The sequence below is a fragment of the Mastigoproctus giganteus genome, chromosome 3 (genome assembly GCF_048544385.1).
Source record: "Mastigoproctus giganteus isolate SK-2022 chromosome 3, ASM4854438v1, whole genome shotgun sequence".
Taxonomy (NCBI): Eukaryota; Metazoa; Arthropoda; class Arachnida; order Uropygi; family Thelyphonidae; genus Mastigoproctus; species Mastigoproctus giganteus.
In genome coordinates this window covers 163,631,460-163,650,593 of record NC_143577.1, presented here as the reverse complement: position 1 = coordinate 163,650,593, position 19,134 = coordinate 163,631,460, and the positions used below count along the sequence as shown (strand labels likewise).

The 19,134-nt window shown below is 39.1% G+C and overlaps 1 protein-coding gene across 1 annotated transcript in view; it reads left to right on the top strand.

Annotated features, from left to right (window-relative positions):
• Window positions 1-18,881, top strand: part of LOC150088379 (dynein axonemal light chain 1-like) — a 173,251-nt gene extending 154,370 nt beyond the window's left edge. The window contains exon 10 of the mRNA XM_090370753.1: window positions 18,755-18,881. Within this exon, the coding sequence (XP_090226879.1) occupies window positions 18,755-18,834 (80 nt within the window). The 3' untranslated portion in view covers window positions 18,835-18,881. The remainder of the gene's footprint in view (window positions 1-18,754) is intronic.
• Window positions 18,882-19,134: the final 253 nt, after the last annotated feature.

The following is a 19,134-nucleotide window of genomic DNA, read 5'->3' as shown; positions in this document are numbered from 1 at the left end:
CATTCCCCGACCTTTCTGCATCCTTCGTATTTGGTGGTCACAGGCTTGAACCCTGGTCTAATCAAGAAGCATGTGCTACGCACTGCTGTTCCTGCCCACCTGGCTACGGAGGTGCCTAGTTGCTTCTGTTGTGCACCACTATGTCAATCAGATAGGCAGCCATTTCCTTCTTGTCGATGAGGGCTACATCTGGTCTGTTGTATGTGATCATCTTGTCCATTATTATGACAAGGTCCCAATATAGTTTGTGAGTAGGAGTCTCTAGTACAGCCTGGGGTTTTTATTTGTAATATGGTACACTTTCTTTGATCAACTGGTATTTTTGCTCTAGCATGTGATGTATTATCCTGGCAACCTGGTTGTGTGTATGAGCGTCCTCTGTCTGGGTGATCACCATGCATCCTGCAGTGACTTGCTGGACTGTTTCCGGAGCCAAGTGGCATCATCGACGCATTTTATGTCACTCGGGGGTTCTTGCCAGTATATTTCCTGATCTTGGATGGCAAACATGAATCCTTCGGTCTTGGGGAAGAGCCTCCTGCTTGTGAACCATACTTTGGAAGCAATATTATCTATGTAGTTTTGACGCATGTCATTGTATTGTCTACTATGTAGTGCCTTCTTTGCCTGCCTTTCTGTCTTTATTTCTTGTTTCCACTTTGTTGCTCTGGGTTGTACTTGCTGTTCCTTCTGTAGTTCTGGTTTGGTTGAGTCTGTATTCTTTGTTCTTTCTATTTTGTCGCTCACATCCTGCTTGATTTTTTCCAGTTTCTTCATGACTTATGTCTTTGGTCTGCTATTTGCTGTTTGGTGATCTCAACAATTGGGAACCATTCCAACCACTTGATGTGTAGTTTCATCCTGTATAATGTTATATTGGTCTCTAGCTTGATTACTTCTTAGTATGCTTGCATGATGAATGTATTCATTTTGCTGCTCTACTACATGCATTGGCTTTCGTTTGTGGGTGGTCACTAGTGCAGTTACACAGAAATCACTGTGAGTTGGTTAGGCTAGATGGTCTTGCCCTTCAGTTGTAGCCATATGAGGACAGTGCCACTTGCTCCAACGTCTTCCTCAGGAGACTGTCTTTGACATTTTTGAGCTGATCCCTCTGCATAAGGCCTCAACACAAGTGACTTTATCCTGCACCACACTCAAAGCCACTATGTTCGATATTTCTACTTGTCACCTTCATCTGGCTATGGAGGTGGACCTTTTGCATCCAGTAATGAATTATAGTTATTGGAAGCAACACTAGATAGTGCCACTCTCTGTCTCAGCTATTGCCTTGAAATTAGGGGAGTTAGGTCCGATGAAGCAGTGCAACTTTTTTTTGCAGTAGGATTTGAACTCAGGTCTATCGCATTGGTGGTTTGGCATTGTAACTACTGGGTTAATTGTGGTGCTCCATGGAGAGAGTGATGCCATCTGGTGTCACCCCCAATAACTATCATCCACAACTGGTTTCAAAAGGCCAAAGCTAAACAGGTCCACCTCCATAGTTGGATGAAGATGACAGGTAGAAATACTGAACATACTGTAGTGTGGCATAAGATAAAGATAAATTCAAGCCTTAGGCAGAGGGTTCAGTTGAACAAGTTGGAGATTGTCTCCAGAAGAAGAAGACAGTGGAGCTGTCCACCCCATATGGCTACAACAAGGAAAGGACACAAGACTATTCAGTCCAACCATCTGAAAGTGCTTCCTGTACAGCTGCACTAGTGACCACCCTGGAAGGGAAAAAAAAAATCGATGCAATGCAGCATCAAAATGAATACATTTTAATGTGAACATACTACGAAATAACCAAGCTAGAGACTGATATTAGCATTAGTTGAGGCATATGATGCAAATAAGCTTGCTTTCTTGCATCGTATGCCTCAGCCGAAAAAAAAAAAAAAAAAACACTTTAATTTCACCCATCTGTTCACTCCACATTTACTTCACTTCACTGAACATTTAAATGCCATAAGAACCGCTGAATACAACAAGTCTGCTGTGGCCGAACATTTTTGGGAGAAGCAGCATCAAATCTCCCCGGAGGACGCTATTATTTTGGATCGTGCACATGGATACTGGGAGCGTAAATGGCTCAAGGGTTTACGGATTAGTTCATCCAGTAGAAATACCATCAATAGAGATAGAGGTATACTTATTAATCCTATCTTTGAAACAATTATATTAAGGTCGGATGAACGGTTTTCTTTGCCACGTTCCCGAGACATTTCCGCTTCCAGTTCTGACCATGTGCCAATTGAACCACGTGGAGAAATACCATGTGTGGAGGTACCATGAGCCTGCTACTTAAGGAGATGTTGCAGGAAGTTATTTCACTGTTGAAGAAGGGAGCTGACGCTCCCGAAAGCTTCAGGTTTTTAGCGCTTTTATGTTTTATATTTTAGCAAATTTTATTGTAAATGATCTTTTATTACAGTTTTTAGCATTCCGCAATAGTTTATTGTAAATATTTTTGTTGTTGTCATATTAAATTTTAAATTTTATTCAATGGTCGGTGTATGAATTTATATATATTTTTAGACATGAGTTTTCCCGACCTCAGAGGCCTCTTTCAGGATATTGTTCACTCCAAATACTTGTCAAAGCTCAGCCTTAAATTTATTTAAGCTATCTACTTCCACAACAAGAAATGGAAGTCTGTTCCAGCAATCAACTACCCGCTGGCTAAAGGCAAATTTCTGCACATCTATTCTACAACTGTCTTTCCTAGATTTGAATCAACATAAAACTAATAAAAATTTAGTTTTACGTTGTAATGTGATACAAAAATTTTTATTAGCGGTGAAATGCTATTCGATTTATTTGATCCCCCTCAGGTTCTTAATCTGAACAAGAGGAAGAATTCCATCAGCATTGAGCTTGCTCAATCCATTCAAGGCCTTATATACCTTGATCAGATCACCCTACATGTGCCTAGTAATCAGGCGCTGCAATTTGCAGAACTTAAGCCTATCTTGGTAAGAGCATCCCTTTGTTCCCCTCGCCAATCTTGTTACCCTTCTTTGTACTTGTACTAGCAACTCTGAATCCGTCCTAAAGTGAGGCCTCCAGACCTGTACACAGTATTCACGGTGTGGCCTGACCATTGCCTCAGGCGCCTCCGTAGCCAGGTGGGCAGGAGCAGCAGTGCGTAGCACACGCTTCTTGATTAGACCGGGGTTCGAGCCCACGACCACCAAATACGGAGGATGTGTAAAGGTCAGGGAATGACCACTGCATATCCCTGGAGCAATATGGCCTTAGTTGCTAATGCTCCTAAAAACCAAATAACAAACAAAATAACAAAACAGACCATTGCCTTGTACAATGGGATAATCACCTCATCCCTGCTGGAAAAATTCCTATATATAGACAAGACTCCATGACCTGCTCTGCCAGCCTGTCTGCACTGCTCAGCAAACTGCATATCTGGCTACACAATTACCCCAAGTCTTTTTCACTCTCCACTTCCTTGAGCATAGTACCACACAGTTGGTACGTTTCTCTTGGGTTACTGCTACCCATATGCAGTACTTTGCATTTGTCAATGTTAAACTTCAGTTGCCACTTCTCAGCCAATCTGTCCAACTTTTCCTGATCCTGTTGCAGCAGCATACTGTTTTTACTGTCATTAACAACCCTGCCAACCTTTGTATCATATACAAACGTGGACATTAAGCCTGATATACCTTCATCAATATCATTGATGAATACACAAAACAACAATGGGCCCAGCACTGAACCCTGGGGAACTCTAATGATAACATTAGTCCATGAAGAGCAGTGTACAGTGATTACCACTCTCTGTCGTCTCCCACTCAATCATCCCTTTATCCATTGTAGCAACTTTCCCTTAATGCCATACCACTCTAATTTGTACAGTAGCCTTCCATATGCCACAGTATTAAAAGCTTTCCTAAAATCCAAGTACAGTCGGACCTCTATATAACGAAATCGATCTTTCCCTTGAAAAAATTCTTTATACAGAAATTTCATTATAAAGAAATATGACTCTTTCAACATTGAAAATACTGTAAATAGAGAAATATAGTAAAAGATGGGAAATATATCAGAAATAAGTGGCAATGAATAAATTTTCTAACTAAAATGTTTGAAAATTTATTTGCTCAATTAATTGTTTTAAAATAAACAATTAATGTATTAATACATACATATTAAGAAACGACTACTTACATGATGCGCACAATATATTAGTATACCTTTAAGAATTATGTCATATGTAAAAAAAATGCTATCATTTTTAACCCTTTCGCACGCTTTTAAGAAGCATTTATTCCTCAAAGTGCCCTATACTTTTTCTGCGGCCTGTATAACTAAAGTAGCGTCAGTCCATCGGAATTAGTTGCGTTTCACTTTCGTTTTTTCACATGCAATGAGCACCGCCCCAGGGGATGCGGTAGTTGAAACATTATACCTCCATTACGTGTACAGTCAATTAGTGATGTCAGGTCCTTCTCCCGATGGCAGTAAGGCAGGCAGCGAACACGTAATAGCCCCAAGAACGACGAGAGGAGAACGCAACTTTTGTTGGAGAAAGGTGATTAAGCAGAATAAGAGACATGATATCTTACGCAATCGAATCCGATAAACATTGTCTGTCATTTCAAAATTCCTTACGTAAAAGTGTATCGATTTATGTTCAATGACCGCGATTGTAAAACAAAAGAAACTGCCCTACACAAATAGAGATTTCCCTTCTACATATAACATATCATTTTTAGTAGTGTCAAATCCCAAAAGTTGACAGTCCCCAGATGTAATTCTTTGCTCCACATAATTAACCCGTGAAATCAGAACAGGTCATGGAAAACTTAGGAAGGGGGATTCAGCGACAAAAGTATGAAAATGGGATAGAAAACGAGACCTTCTTTGGCTAGATTTTGGAGCGAAGGGATTTGGAAGTCAGTGGATGAGATTCAAGAATTCACAGAGTTGAAGAGTTTTCTAGAAGCCAAGTGAGTCAATAGAGCCGTGAAGAGTGCCAGAAAAAGAAAACCGAGGAGGATCGCAGATCTTGTGATTGAACAGGTATCGGGAGTGAAGAGATTTGGAAGTCAGTGGATGAGATTCAAGAGTTCACAGAGTTGAAGAGTTTTCTAGAAGCCAAGTGAGTCAATAGAGCCATGAAGAGTGCCAGAAAAAGAAAACCGAGGAAGATCGCAGATCTTGTGGATTGAACAGGTATCCCCAAAACTGTATTTATGGAGCGAAGAGCCGAAGCCAGAAGTGCAGAAGAACGACAATTTGTTGGTTGGTAAGTTTACTAGCATTTTTTAGAACAAACCAAACCCGACTACTCAAAGTTAATCCTACCCCCCCCCTCCTTTAATTTATCCATACCCACTGACCTTTATCCATACCCACTGATCTCTTCTCATAGACACATTCTGACAGTTGTTTATCTACTTTTAGTAATTAGAATTTAACAGGTAATGAGACTTAATGACCTAGTTGTCAAAAATACTAATTATAAGCGCCTCCGTAGCCAGGTGGGAAGGAGCAGCAGTGCATAGCACATGCTTCTTGATTAGACCGGGGTTCGAGCCCGTCACCACCAAATACGGAGTATGCGGAAAGGTCAAGGAATGACCACCGCATATCCCGGAGCAATATGGCCTTAGTTGCTAATGCTCCTAAAAACCAAATAACAAACAAACTAATTATAATTGTCAAGTTGACATATAACCTTATTTTAACAGAAGAACAGTTGTATGGTATGACCGACTCCATCCATTGTGAATACTCGTGAGAATAATTGTGGACGTGCCAACACGAAGAACACTGTAAAATTGTAATACTAGTAGCAGCAAGATTATACCTGCTATTCAGTTAGTTCCCAAACAATCAATTGCCAACTATGCTAAAACTTTTACTGGTTCTTTTGTAACTATTTATATGACTTATATGTTTGTAAAATAATAAGAGAAGTTTACCTCAATATAGTACGTAGAACACTTCCGTATGATACTCCATAAATTTAAACGGAAAAAAACGAAAAAATCGACAACTTACCGGTACATTAGAGTAAAATATAAATAATTAAATAATTAAAAAACCAATTTAACGCAATTCAAATCAATTTAAAACAATTAAAAATCAAATTAACCAATTAAAAGAATCTAACGAAAATATTCAAAACGATTTTCCTTCCTGAAGCTGACAGCGCTTTTCAACCATATTCCAGTTTGTCTGTTCAACCAAGGTAAGATTGTTGGATGTTAAAATATACACAAAATTATCATTGTTTGGTACCAGATGACTCAGGAGATACAAAAATTTTTATTAGGTGAACACCTATTATTTTCTTTTGATACTATTTGTCTAGTTAAGATCAACTTAGTCATGTAAGAGAAGAGATGTTTGTGTCCATCCCCCCCCTAATAAGATTTCTTGTTTCCCCGGTTAAGTCAAAAAATAAATAAATTTTGAGTGTGTGAAATTTTCTTTCCCCCTTGCTCAAAATTCATGGCCATAGAGGGGGAGGAATGTAAAAAAATGCTATCATTTTTATCCCTTTCGCCCGCTTTTAAGAAGCATTTATTCCTCAAAGTGCCCTATACTTTTTCCACGGCCTGTATAACTAAAGTAGCGTCACTCCATCGGAATTAGTTGTGTTTCACTTCCGTTTTTGCACATGCAACAAGCACCGCCCCAGGGGATGCGGTAGTTGAAACATTATACCTCCATTAAGTGTACAGTCAATTAGTGATGTCAGGTCCTTCTCCCGATAGCAGTAAGGCAGGCAGTGAACACGTAATAGCCCCAAGAACGACGAGGGGAGAACGCGACTTTTGTCGGAGAAAGGTGATTAAGCAGAACAAGTGACATGATATCTTACGCAATCGAATCCGATAAACATTGACTGTCATTTCAAAATTCCATACGTAAAAGTGTATCAATTTATGTTCAATGACCGCGATTGTAAAACAAAAGAAACTGCCCTACACAAATACGAGATTTCCCTTCTACATATAACATATCATTTTTAGTAGTGTCAAATCACAAAAGTCGACAGTCCCCAAGTGTAATTCTTTGCCCCACATAATTAACCCGTGAAATCAGAACAGGTCATGGGAACTTAGGAAGGGGGATGCAGGGATATATATATATATATGTGAAAAGGGGATAGAAAACGAGACCTTCTTTGGCTAGATTTTGGAGCGTACAGATTTGTGAGAAGAGATTTGGAAGTCAGTGGATGAGATTCAAGAGTTCACAGAGTTGAAGAGTTTTCTAGAAGCCGAGTGTAGTCAACAGATCCGTGAAGAGCGCCAGAAAAAGAAAACTGAGGAAGATCACAGATCTTGTCGATTGAACAGGTATCCCCAAAACTGTATTTATGGAGCGAAGAGCCAAAGCTAGAAGTGCAGAAGAAGGACAAATTGCAGAAGAAGAATGACAATTTGTTGGTAAGTTGACTAGCATTTTTTAGAACAAACCAAACCCGACTACTCAAAGTTAATTCTACTCCCCACTCCTTTAATTTATCCATACCCACTGACCTCTCTCTCTTCTCATAGACACATTCTGACAATTGTTTATCTACTTTTAGTAATTAGAATTTAAGAAGTAATGAGACTTAATGACCTAGTTGTCAAAAATACTAATTATAATTGTCAAGTTGACATATAACCTTTTCTAACAATAGAACAGTTGTATGGTATGACCGACTCCAGCCATTGTGAATACTTGTGAGAGTAATGGGGGAAGTGCCAACATGAAGAACACTGTAAAATTGTAATATTAGTAGCAGCAAGATTATACTTGCTATTCAGTTAGTTCCCAAACAATCAATTACCAATTATGCTAAAACTTTGACCGGTTCTTTTGTAACTATTTGTATGACTTATATGTGTAATAAACCTTGTTTTGTTGATCATTTTGTCTGGTAACATTTCTCTGCTACACATAACTCACTGAGTAGATCATTGATTATGAACCATACTTAAGCGGCGCTCGAAGATCCAATTACAAAGAAAGGTTTTTGAGTGAAATCACAAAGTGCAATCTTCGATGCTGCGAGCTTGCTCTCAGTGTCAGTGAGTGAGTCTTGAGGGCACAAGATTTTTGTCCTAATCCAAACTACTGGACTATCATATATGAAACCCAGGTTTTCTGGATACACATATTAGCGTGCATTCTTACCGGCAGTTGTATAATTCACAGAGAGGTTCGATTGACGACAAGATTGAACCATCAGCACATGGGTGAGTGTACACGCTATAACAGAAAGAGCCTGCGGAACACATAAAATATTTGGTTATTTTTGTTGCTCACTGGATTCTACTTTACACCGTTAATAAAAATGTTCGCATTTGTTTAAACACTCAAATATACACTGCCCTACCATTAATATCCAGACACCTGCCTTTAGACATAAAAAGAGCTTTTATTGTGTCATTTAATATTTTGTGCTGAAACCTTTTTCTTTTATCACGACCTTCAATCTTCACGGCATTCCCTCAATCAGCTTTTTATAAATGTCAGGGGATATATTCCTTCACTCGGCCTTTAATGCAGACACCAGTTCAACCTTGTTCTTTGGGCGATCTCGAGATGCACGTACCTGACGATCCAATACATCCCAAAGATGCTTGATAGGGTTCAGATGAGGACTCTGGGCTGGCCAATCCAAATTTTCCACACCCATGTCCTCAAACCACTCTGTTACGACCCGAGCAGTATGGCATGGCCTTCCCCGAAGTATTGCCATAATGGAAGTGCATAATTGTCCAGGCTGGCCTGGTATTGCACAACATTCATGGTTTTGTCGATAATGACTAATGGGCCCAAGTGCTACGATTGACACGATTTGTATCCTCCCATACCATGACACTGCCTTCACCTAACTTCATTGTTGGGAGGATACAACCAGCAAGGAACTGATCCCACTGGCACTCACCAGACTGGTAGAGTGTGAAACTCGACTCGTCTGTCCATAGGACTGTTTTCCACTGTTCTAGAGTCCAGGATTCACCCTCCTTACACCATGTTAATCCACATCTAGCATTTGTTGAGATGATCATTTCTGTTGAACTGTTGAGATAATTCTGTTGAACGTGTTACCTTGCATGGCAACTTTTGCAATTGTCTGTTTGATGCTCAGTGTATTTGCATACATAGGACCTGTTTCCCTATCCATGGAGGGGTGTCCGGATATTAATGGTATGGCAGTATATTTTCTGTTACATTTTCTTCCCACTGAAGGCCTCTGTGCAAAGTTTCAAATGCTGCCAACATTTCATGTTTGGAAGGTTTAATCGCCCTCATTCCCTTTGTTGCCTTCATTTGCATCCAAATCATAATATCACTAGTGGATTGACACTGATGGGAATCCATACTGGTGATCGTTGATCAGATGGAAAGTTTCTAGGTAGCTTAAGAGTTGATGGTTAATTGTTTTCTCCATTACTTTAGAAAGAGTAGAAGTAATTGCAATAGGATGATAATTAGATGGGAGGAACTGGCTGGATATGAGCAAATTTCCAAGCAGAAGGAAAAACACCTTTGGAATAAGAAAATGAAAAAAAGTGACAAAGAACAGGAGTAAGTTCAGGAGCACAGGTTTTGAGAACAAGTGGAGAAATATCAGGACCTGGAGCTTTCTTAGCATCTAGATTGATCAAAATCCTTCCGACATCCTTTTGCTGGAAGACCACAGGAGGCATTGAATGGTGATGGTGGGAGGTGTTTTGCCAAGATCATTAATACATGAGTTGGAAGAAAAATGGGATGCTAGCAGGTCAGCTTTATCCTTGACTGAAGTGACAACAGAACCATTTGGTTTTGACAGAGGTGAGAGCAGCAGAGATGGGCAAAAGTTGTGGCCAATAGCTTCGGCAAGAGACCAGAATGCTTGGCTACCATTAGGGCAAGAAGCAAGTTTTCTACTCTAGCCTGTTCAAAATCTAGTTTTGACTGATTAATAACTGCTTTACAATTGTTACGAGCTTTGGTGTAGGCAGAAAATGAAACTGAAGAATTGGAAACAAACCAATTATGATATGCAACATTCTTCCCTTGAACAGCCTTAGCACATTTATTGGAAAATCAAGACTTAGATAAAAGACGAGATTTTAAAGTGGAGTGTGGAATAAAGGATTCCACTCCTACAAGAATAATTTCACTGACACGATCTGAGCAAACATTGACATCAGAAGTTTTGAAACAGTAATCCGACCAAGAAAAAGAAGAAAAGAATTTTCGCAGATCATCCCATTTTTCATTCTTGTAATGCCAAACAACATGAGGTTGAGAATAGCCATGAGATAAAGGCTCCATTGGAGAAGAGACAATCACCAAGTTGTGATCTGAGGTGCCTAAAGGACCACTCACTTCGACCGTATACTTAGAGGGTTTGTTTGTGAGAAAAAGATCAAGCATGTTGGCTGTATGGTAATGATTGTCCAGTATTCTGGTAGGTAAATGAACAATCTGTGTGAGGTCATTAGTAATTGCAAAAGCTTCAGCATCTCGACCAGCTGCATCTGTGTGACCAGAAAATGGAAGCCAGTACCTCACTATTAGGGAAGTTGGACTGGAGAAAGTCAAAAAGTTCCATGTGATTAGTGGAGTTGGGAGAATCATAGAAACAACAGATGAATTTGACCCGAATGAGGTAGAGAGATTTTAAGCCAGAGAAGATCGAAAAGATGAGATTCCAAATTACCAAGTCTCTGACAGGGAATATCGGAACGGACATATGCACAACTACCACCTTTGAGGTGAAAGAAATCATACAGCAAATAATTTGGGCAACTGAGATGAGCAGTAGTTGAATCAACCGATAACTGAAATTCTGTCAGAAAAAGTACATGGGGTTTGGCAAACTGCAAGTGGAAAATGGACATCGTTGAGATTAGAACTGAGACCACGTATATTTGTGAAATGACAATTCATAGTGCATTCAATTAGTTTGACAATTCGTGGTGTATTCAATAATAAGAAAAAAAGTGGGGGGACATGCTGTATGAAGTAATGAAATTTTTGGATATGGCGTACACATGGTAATAATATACCCAGATCCTTGACATAACGTAGCCTCGACAATGCCCCCCCCCTACACACTACTCTACTTTGCCAGATAGTGACTCCCTCCAGTCACTATCTGGCAGAGTAGAGGTAGCAAGATTATACACTAGCTGATCCGGAAGCTTCCTAGAGTTAACAATAGGTTCGATCCAGTGTACTAACTAGCGGCTGGCCTGTGAACACTGTTTTAGAGCTGTACCCTCGAAATGTAAGGAAGATTAGATCTCGACATGATGTCCATCATAGCCTCAAAAGTCATCAGTCATACTGCATGATGGAAGAGATGGGGAAGAGTTGACCGGAACGTAGCTCTGGAGACTAAACATTGGTTCCACCACTTCAAGCCTCCAATAAGCAAAGTGGTATTGCACTAGTTGATGAGATTCATCTGCCATTCATCTAACACAGAGGGGCGGCATTCCTCTATGTGTAGAGGGTGCCGCAACTTGACTCCTGCTTACGTTGGTTCACACCTGGGTGATCATCCACAGTGTGTTTACTCATGGGAGTTATACCCAGGATACATACATATGAAGAAAATTTTAAAGGGGAGAGCCAAATTTTAATTGGCACCTGGGCACAACATTCCTTAGGAACGCCTTTGTGTTCAACTTCAACTTTACTTAAGATATGTATAGAAATACTTTAGAATTCTCCATGTTGCACTACAATGAATCAGTCAGATGTGTAGCATAAGCACATATAAGCATTAAAATACTTTTAGTTTTCCTTTGGTTGGAATCATTGTTCTTTCTGAAAATGGCTATAATTGCAAAAGAAACATAAAAATAAAAAAAATAAAAAGAAAACTTCACCTGTGCAGCAAACTTTTCTCCTTATATTACTATTACATTATTTGAGGCATATGATGTAAGAAAGCAAGCTTATACAGCATCGTCCAAAAAAAAACCTTCCCATTTCACCCATCCAGTCACTCCCAATGTTTGTCTAGTTCAGCCTCAGGAGCGGTTTAAGGTCGGTTGAGGCCCCGGGCGCAGAAGAAAATATTGGGCCCCTTAAAAAAAAAGAGAGAGATGGGGAAAATAAAAATACATGTTAACCATTTTTTTAAATAAATAAAAAATATTATGTACTATTAATGTATTATTTCCAATAAAATTTGAATATAATATATGTATAATATAATTAATAATAGCATAATAATAATCACAAAGTTTTGAACTAACAGTTGAACATATTAGTTGAACTAATATGTTGAACTAATTTGTTCGGGTTTTTCGTGGGCCCTTCAGAAGTCGGGCCCGGGGCGTGCGCCCGGTGTGCCCGCCGTTAAATCCGCCTCTGTTCAGCCTTGAATTTATTTAAGCTGTCAACTTCCACAACAACAGATGGGAATCTGTTCCAACAATCAACTACCCGCTAGCTAAAGGCAAACTTCAGCACATCTGTTCTACAACTGTCTTATCTCAATTTGAATCTATGCCCCTTCAGGTTTTTAATCTGAGCAAGCAGAAGTATGCTGTCAGCATTGAGCTTGCTCAAACCAATTAAGGCCTTACACACCTCACGGGTTCCTAGCCTCCAGATTCTGCAACTTGCAGAACTTAAGCCTTTCTTCGTAAGTGACCCCTTTGTCCCTCTCACCAATCGTCTTGTCCTTCTCTGTACTCGTTCTAGCAACTCTACATCCTTCCTAAAATGAGGCCTCCAGACCTTATACAGTAATCAAGGTGTGGCCTGACCATTGCCTTATACAAAGGGATAATCATCTCCTTGTCTCTGCTAGCAAAATTCCTATATATCATTGACAAAACTCCATGGCCTGCTCTGGCAGCCTGTCTCTGCTCAGACAACTTCATATCTGACTGCACAGTTTCCGGCGCCTCTGTAGCCAGGTGGGAAGGAGCAGCAGTGTGTAGCACACGCTTCTTGATTAGACCAGGGTTCGAGCCGGTCACTACCAAATACGGAGGATGCGAAAAGGGCAGGGAATGACCACCGCATATCCCGGAGCAATATCGCCTTAGTTGCTAATGCTCGTAAAAACCAAATAACAACAACACAGTTTCCCCCAGGTCTTTTTCATTCTCCACCTTCCTGAGAAACGTACCACATTTGGTACTTTTCTCTTGCTGCTACCGATATGGAGTACTTTGCATTTGTCAATGTTAAACTTCAGTTGCCACTTGTCACCTCATCTGCTTAACTTTTCTAGATTCTATTACAGTAGCATACTGTATTTACTGTCATTAACAACCCTGACAACCTTTGTATCATCTGAAAACCTGGACATTAAAATTAATATACCTTCATTGATATCATTGATAAATACAAAAAACAACAATGGCCGCAGCACCGAACCTCCTGATGTTATTAGGGACTCCCCTAATAACATTAATCCACATAGAGCATTTATTACCACTCTTTGCCATTTCCCACTCAACCTTCCCTCTATCCATTGCAGTAACTTGCCCTTAATGCCATTCCGCTCCAATTTGTACAGCAGTCTTCCACGTGCAACATTATCAAAAGCTTTCCTGAAATCCAAGTACAGTCAGTCCTCGTATAGCACAATAGCTGTGTTCCTAGAAACCCTCGTGCAATGCAAAATCATGCAATATAAATAACAGGCCCTATGGGAAAAATAGGGCTAGGTGCCGAACACACATTTGTAACCAAATCATTGCCAAACAATAAATAATCGTAATAAAATACACATTTTATTACGACTATTATGTAATAAAATATTGCCAATGCTTTTGCTTCTATCGTAAGCAAACTTGTTCTTTGTTTGATTTTATAACCAAACAGATGACAGCCATTTCTCTTCCAATTCTTGTGTCTTGATCTAATGGATTTTATTACACTTTGAGTTGTTCCTGCTATGACAGTTGTTTTTATTTTCTCTGCATTCTTTCTAATTCTCAGTGTTGCATCATTTAGGTAATATCACATATTCTTTCAATTTGCTCACTAACAGAGGCAGACTAGCCATTTTTTCTCTAACAGAGGCAGACTAGCCATAAGCCTTACTGGGGAAACCCTGGTGGGTCGGAGGAGAAAAGTGTGATTTTGGCCATATATGCCAGTATGAGGCCGCTACAAATTTTCCTGGGTAAGAATATTGACCCAGCCCGCCTCTCTCTATCGATATTGCTTTCCTTTTTCTCTCTGAACCTGTAGTGTCTTCACCAGGAACACTTCCTTTTCACACCTTTTAAGTATTTTACTCATTTTTAGGGAATAAAGCACAATTACAAAATGAGAAGGCAGGCTTGATACACATAAACAAAGTTGTGCGCGGGTAGCAATTGAATAAACAACACAATAGTGTGCCTCTGCCTTTATGGCAGAGACACACTATTAACACCTCACTAGCTCACATTTACTGAAGCACATTTCTGGGGGGTTACTACCATAAAACAATAAAAACAATTTCCAGTTGCATTTCTGCTAGTAGAATCTGTTATAAACTGGTATCAAACTCAATCTAATTGCATTTGCGATAATACCGATAGCTGCACTTGTGTGGGTTTTTACGTTATTATGGTGAAATGTGTATCCGCTTCACTGATATAAAAAATATAAATACATTTTCAGAATCTTCTCTCTATTGCTATCGTGTTGCGTTCAGTTGGAGTGATTCCGCGTTCGACTGCCATTTCTTGTAAACACAAAGGTGAAATCGTGCATAAGCGAATTCAGTTCATGTTATATATGATATCATTCCCCTATTTATAAATCTTGTATGATCGAATTCGTGTAGTGTAAACACGTGTTATACGAAGACTGACTGTATATGATATAAAAATAATTTTTTGCATCCAGTTCCTTTGTGACCACATCATTGTATCCAATCAAATTGGTCAGCCATGACTTCCCCTTAATAAACCCATGCTGTCTGAACTGTTACTGCTGCTCTTGTCTAGGTGATCCTGTATCACCTCTTTAACCAGCGACTCCATTATTTTCCCCAGAATAGAAGTTAAACTAACAGGTCTATAAGTATTTGTGTTGCCCTTTAAACCCCCTTTCTGAATTGGGGATACATTTGCACATCTCCAATACATGGGGGACCTCCCCCTGACTCTAAGGATGCACTCATAATTATGGCTAAGGGTTTGCTTACTTCCCTTGCTGCCTCCTTCATTATAACTGGATAGATTCCATCTCCCCCAGGTTTTTTACGTTTAACTTCAACTATTTCTCCTCCACTTTGCTCTCTCTGTTATTACAAAATCACTTATCTCGCTGTTAGAGTTTGATGAACTTCTGGCATTCCCCTCCTTGAGTAACTCCTCATGTGTGAATGTAGATGCCTAAAATACCCATTCAGTTTATCAGCTACTTGAGCAGGATCATCAATAGTCGAACCATCTATGTTAAGTGGACTAATTTGAAACTAAGAAATATTGTTCAAGTTTTAGGCCTAAATAGATGTCAGATGAACTAATGAGACTCATGGCAGAGAAGAAAAATGCGTGGGATGCTTATAAATTATCAGGAGACCACAGAAGCCTTTGGTAAATAAAAACTATTTTGTAATCAAGTAACAAAAGAGGTTAGGCAAGTGAAGGCAGATTACAAGAAATCTTTGGCAACGGATTCATAGAAAATTGGCAAAGACTTCTTTACTTAAGTAAACTCAAGAAGAAAGGGGATGAATCAGATTGTTCCAGTTGATATTGATGTTTCAACTGTTGATAATCCGGCTCAGGTAGCTAACAAACTGAATGAGTATTTTGCATCTACATTCACACATGAGGAATCCTTTGGTGAAGTGGAGGCCAGAAGTTTCTCTAACTCTAATAGGGAGATAAATTATTTCATAATAACTGAGAGCTAAGTGGATGAGAAATTGTTGAGGCTAAACATAAGAAAGGCACCTGGTGTGGATGGGATTTATCCATATGTATGAAAGGAGGCAGCAAAGGAAGTAAGCAAACCATTAGCCATAATTATGAGAGCATCCTTGGATTCAGGGTATGTCCCCAAAGGTATCAAAGGGTGTGACTTGAGTAATTACAGACCTGTTAGTTTAACTTCTGTTCAAGGGAAAATTATGGAGTTACTGGTTATAAAACATAACAGGATCATCTAGAAAAGACTGCAATTATAGTTCAGACACAGCATGGGTTTGTTAAGGGGAAGTCTTGTCTGACCAGTTTGATTGGATACTACGATGTGGTCACAAAGGAACTGGATGCAAAAAATAATTTTAATATATACTTCAATTTCAGGAAAGCTTTTGATACTGTTTCACATAAAAAAGTGCTGTACAAATTGGTGTAGTATAGCATTGTGGGTAAGTTGTTACTATAGATAAAGGGATCGATTAACAAATAGACACGGCATTTCGTGGACTAATGATATTACTGGAGTACCCCATGGTTCGATGTTGGAACCACCGCCATGGAAAGCTTTTTATACAGTTGCACATAAAAGACTGCTGTATAAATTGGAGTAGTATAGCATTAAGAGCAAATTGCTGCTATTGTTAAAGGGATGGTTGAGTTGGAGAAGACAGATTGTGGTAACCAGTGGACACTGCTCTTCATGGACTAATGTTATTAGTGGAGTACTCCAGAGTTCAGTGTTGTTGTTTTATGTATTTATAAAATATATTGATGAAGGTATATTAGGCTTAATGTCCAAGTTTTCAGATGATACGAAGGTTAGCAGGATAGTTAATGACAGCAGTGACAGTACATTACTGGAACAGGATCTAAAAAAGTTAGGCAGATGAGCTGCCTAACTTTTTAGAGATGTAACTAACTGAGTTTAATTTGACAAATGCAAAGTACTGCATATGGGTAGAAGTAACCCCAGGATAGCATACCAACTGTGAGGTACTACACTCAAGGTTTTTGAGAATAAAAAATACATGGGAATAATTGTGTAGTCAGGAAATTTTCTGAGCAATGCAAACAGACTGCCAGAGCAGCTCATGGGATCTTGTCAATGATATACAGGTATTTTTCTATCAGGATTAAGGTGATTATTCCTTTGTATAAGACAATGGTCAGTCCACACCTTGAGTACTGCATACAGGTCTGGAGGCCTCACTTTAGGAAGGATGTAGAGCTGCTGGAACAAGTACAGAGAAAGGTATCAAGATTGGTGAGGGACACAGGGTTGCTCTTTACCAAGACAAGCTTAAGTTCTGCAAATTGCAGCGTCTGGAGTCTAGGCACTGGTGAGGTGATCTGATAGTGTATAAGGCCTTGAAGGGTTTGAATAAGCTCGGAGCTGATAGGATTCTTCCTCTTGCTCAGAGATTATGCACTTGACGGGACATAAATTCAAATCAATGAAAAGCCAACTGTAGAATAGATGTGCACAAATTGTTCCAGTAATCAATCACCCACTGGCCTTTAGCCAGTGGGTGGTTGATTACTGGAACAAACTTCCATCTGTCATTGTGGAAGTTGATCACATAAATAAATTCAAGGAAGAACTGGACAAATGGATGGGTGAAGTAGGGAGTGTTTTTTTTTTGGCTGATGCTGTATAAGTTGCTTTCTTGCATCATATGCCTCTACTAATGCTAACTAAAAGAGAAACAAGTATAATGTTTTATCATAACTCAAATATTTTTATGTTTCCCCCTCTGATGTTCAACTTATAGAAATTTGACTGCGTTTTGCTTTATTGTAGTTCTCAAAAGTGTATTGTTGTTACGCTGCTAGACAGATGTTGACAGCCAGCATGAGCCTTGGTTCAAATAGACCCACTTTCCTTGCCCACCTTTTCCAGTAAGGGGGGGGGGGGGCCTATAAGCCAAATCCTGATTTGCGTAAACCACTTTCCATGAAGCACCTGCCTCTAGAATATAATAAAGGAATCATTAAACATAATTATCTGTTAGACAGTTTTACATTTCCTCGTGACCTATGTGAAACATCCAAGATAAGGAGGTGATTATTCCATTGTATAAGGCAATGGTCAGGCCACACCTAGAGTTCTGTATACAGGTCTGGAGGCCTCATTTCAAGAAGGATGTAGAGCTGCTGGAACAAGTACAGAGAAGGGCAACAAGATTAGTGAATGGAACAAAGGGGTGCTCTTACGAAGAAAGGCTTAAGTTTTGCAAATTACAGTGTCTGGAGACTAGGCACCAGCGAGGTGATCTGATAGAGGTGTATAAAGCCTTGAATGGTTTAAGCATGCTGCTCAATGCTGATGGGATTCTTCCTCTAGCTCAGAAAAATCACCTGAGAGGGCATAAATTCAAATTGAGGAAAGACAGATGTAGGATAGACGTGCGGAAATTTGCCTTTAGCCAGCGGGTGGTTGGTTGGTGGAACAGACTTCCATCCCTTGTGGTGGAGGTTGATAGCCTAAATAAGTTTAAGGCTCAGCTGGACAGGTATTTTGAACGAACAGAGGGGTGAAGTGGAAGTGGGTTTTATTTATTTTTTTTTTTTTTGGCTGATGCTGCATAAGCTTGCTTTCTTGCATCAAATGCCTCTACTAATGCTAATGATCCATACGTTCCTATGGATTATATGACTGTTTCACAATGTGAAGCATCCACCATCTCACAGAACTCAGATGAATAAACAGTGTTTGACATTACAGGATAATCACAAGGGCTGTCAAACTGAAAAGACCGAGACATGAATGTTAGTAGTTATGTTAAATTGATTTTTTATGTGATATTGAATATACATTCATATATAAATTAAATAAATATAAATGAAAAGTAACTTCTGCTAAAATAAATTTGTTTAAATTCAAGGTTTTTCAACAATAAGTGCTGCTGCTGACGAAGAAGAAGAAGGTTCTGAAGAACAGACTCTTGTTTCAGAGCAAGCATAAAACATAATCTCTGTTCTGTGTTTTAGAAAATTAGCTATTACTTCCAAGTACATTGGCTTATTTATATTTGTTCTTTTGTATTCACAGTAATTGATCACAATTATTAAAAATAAATATATCTGACAAATAATTTATCTATATTTATATATGTATCTGTATTATATTTATTTATTATAAATTGATTTTAATTAATGTGTATATAATAATAAATGTGATAATTTATATAGTGGAACCCATTTAGTAGGATACCATTTAAATTGTTATCTAACCAGATTCAGAATAGTTGATCCAAGAAATCTA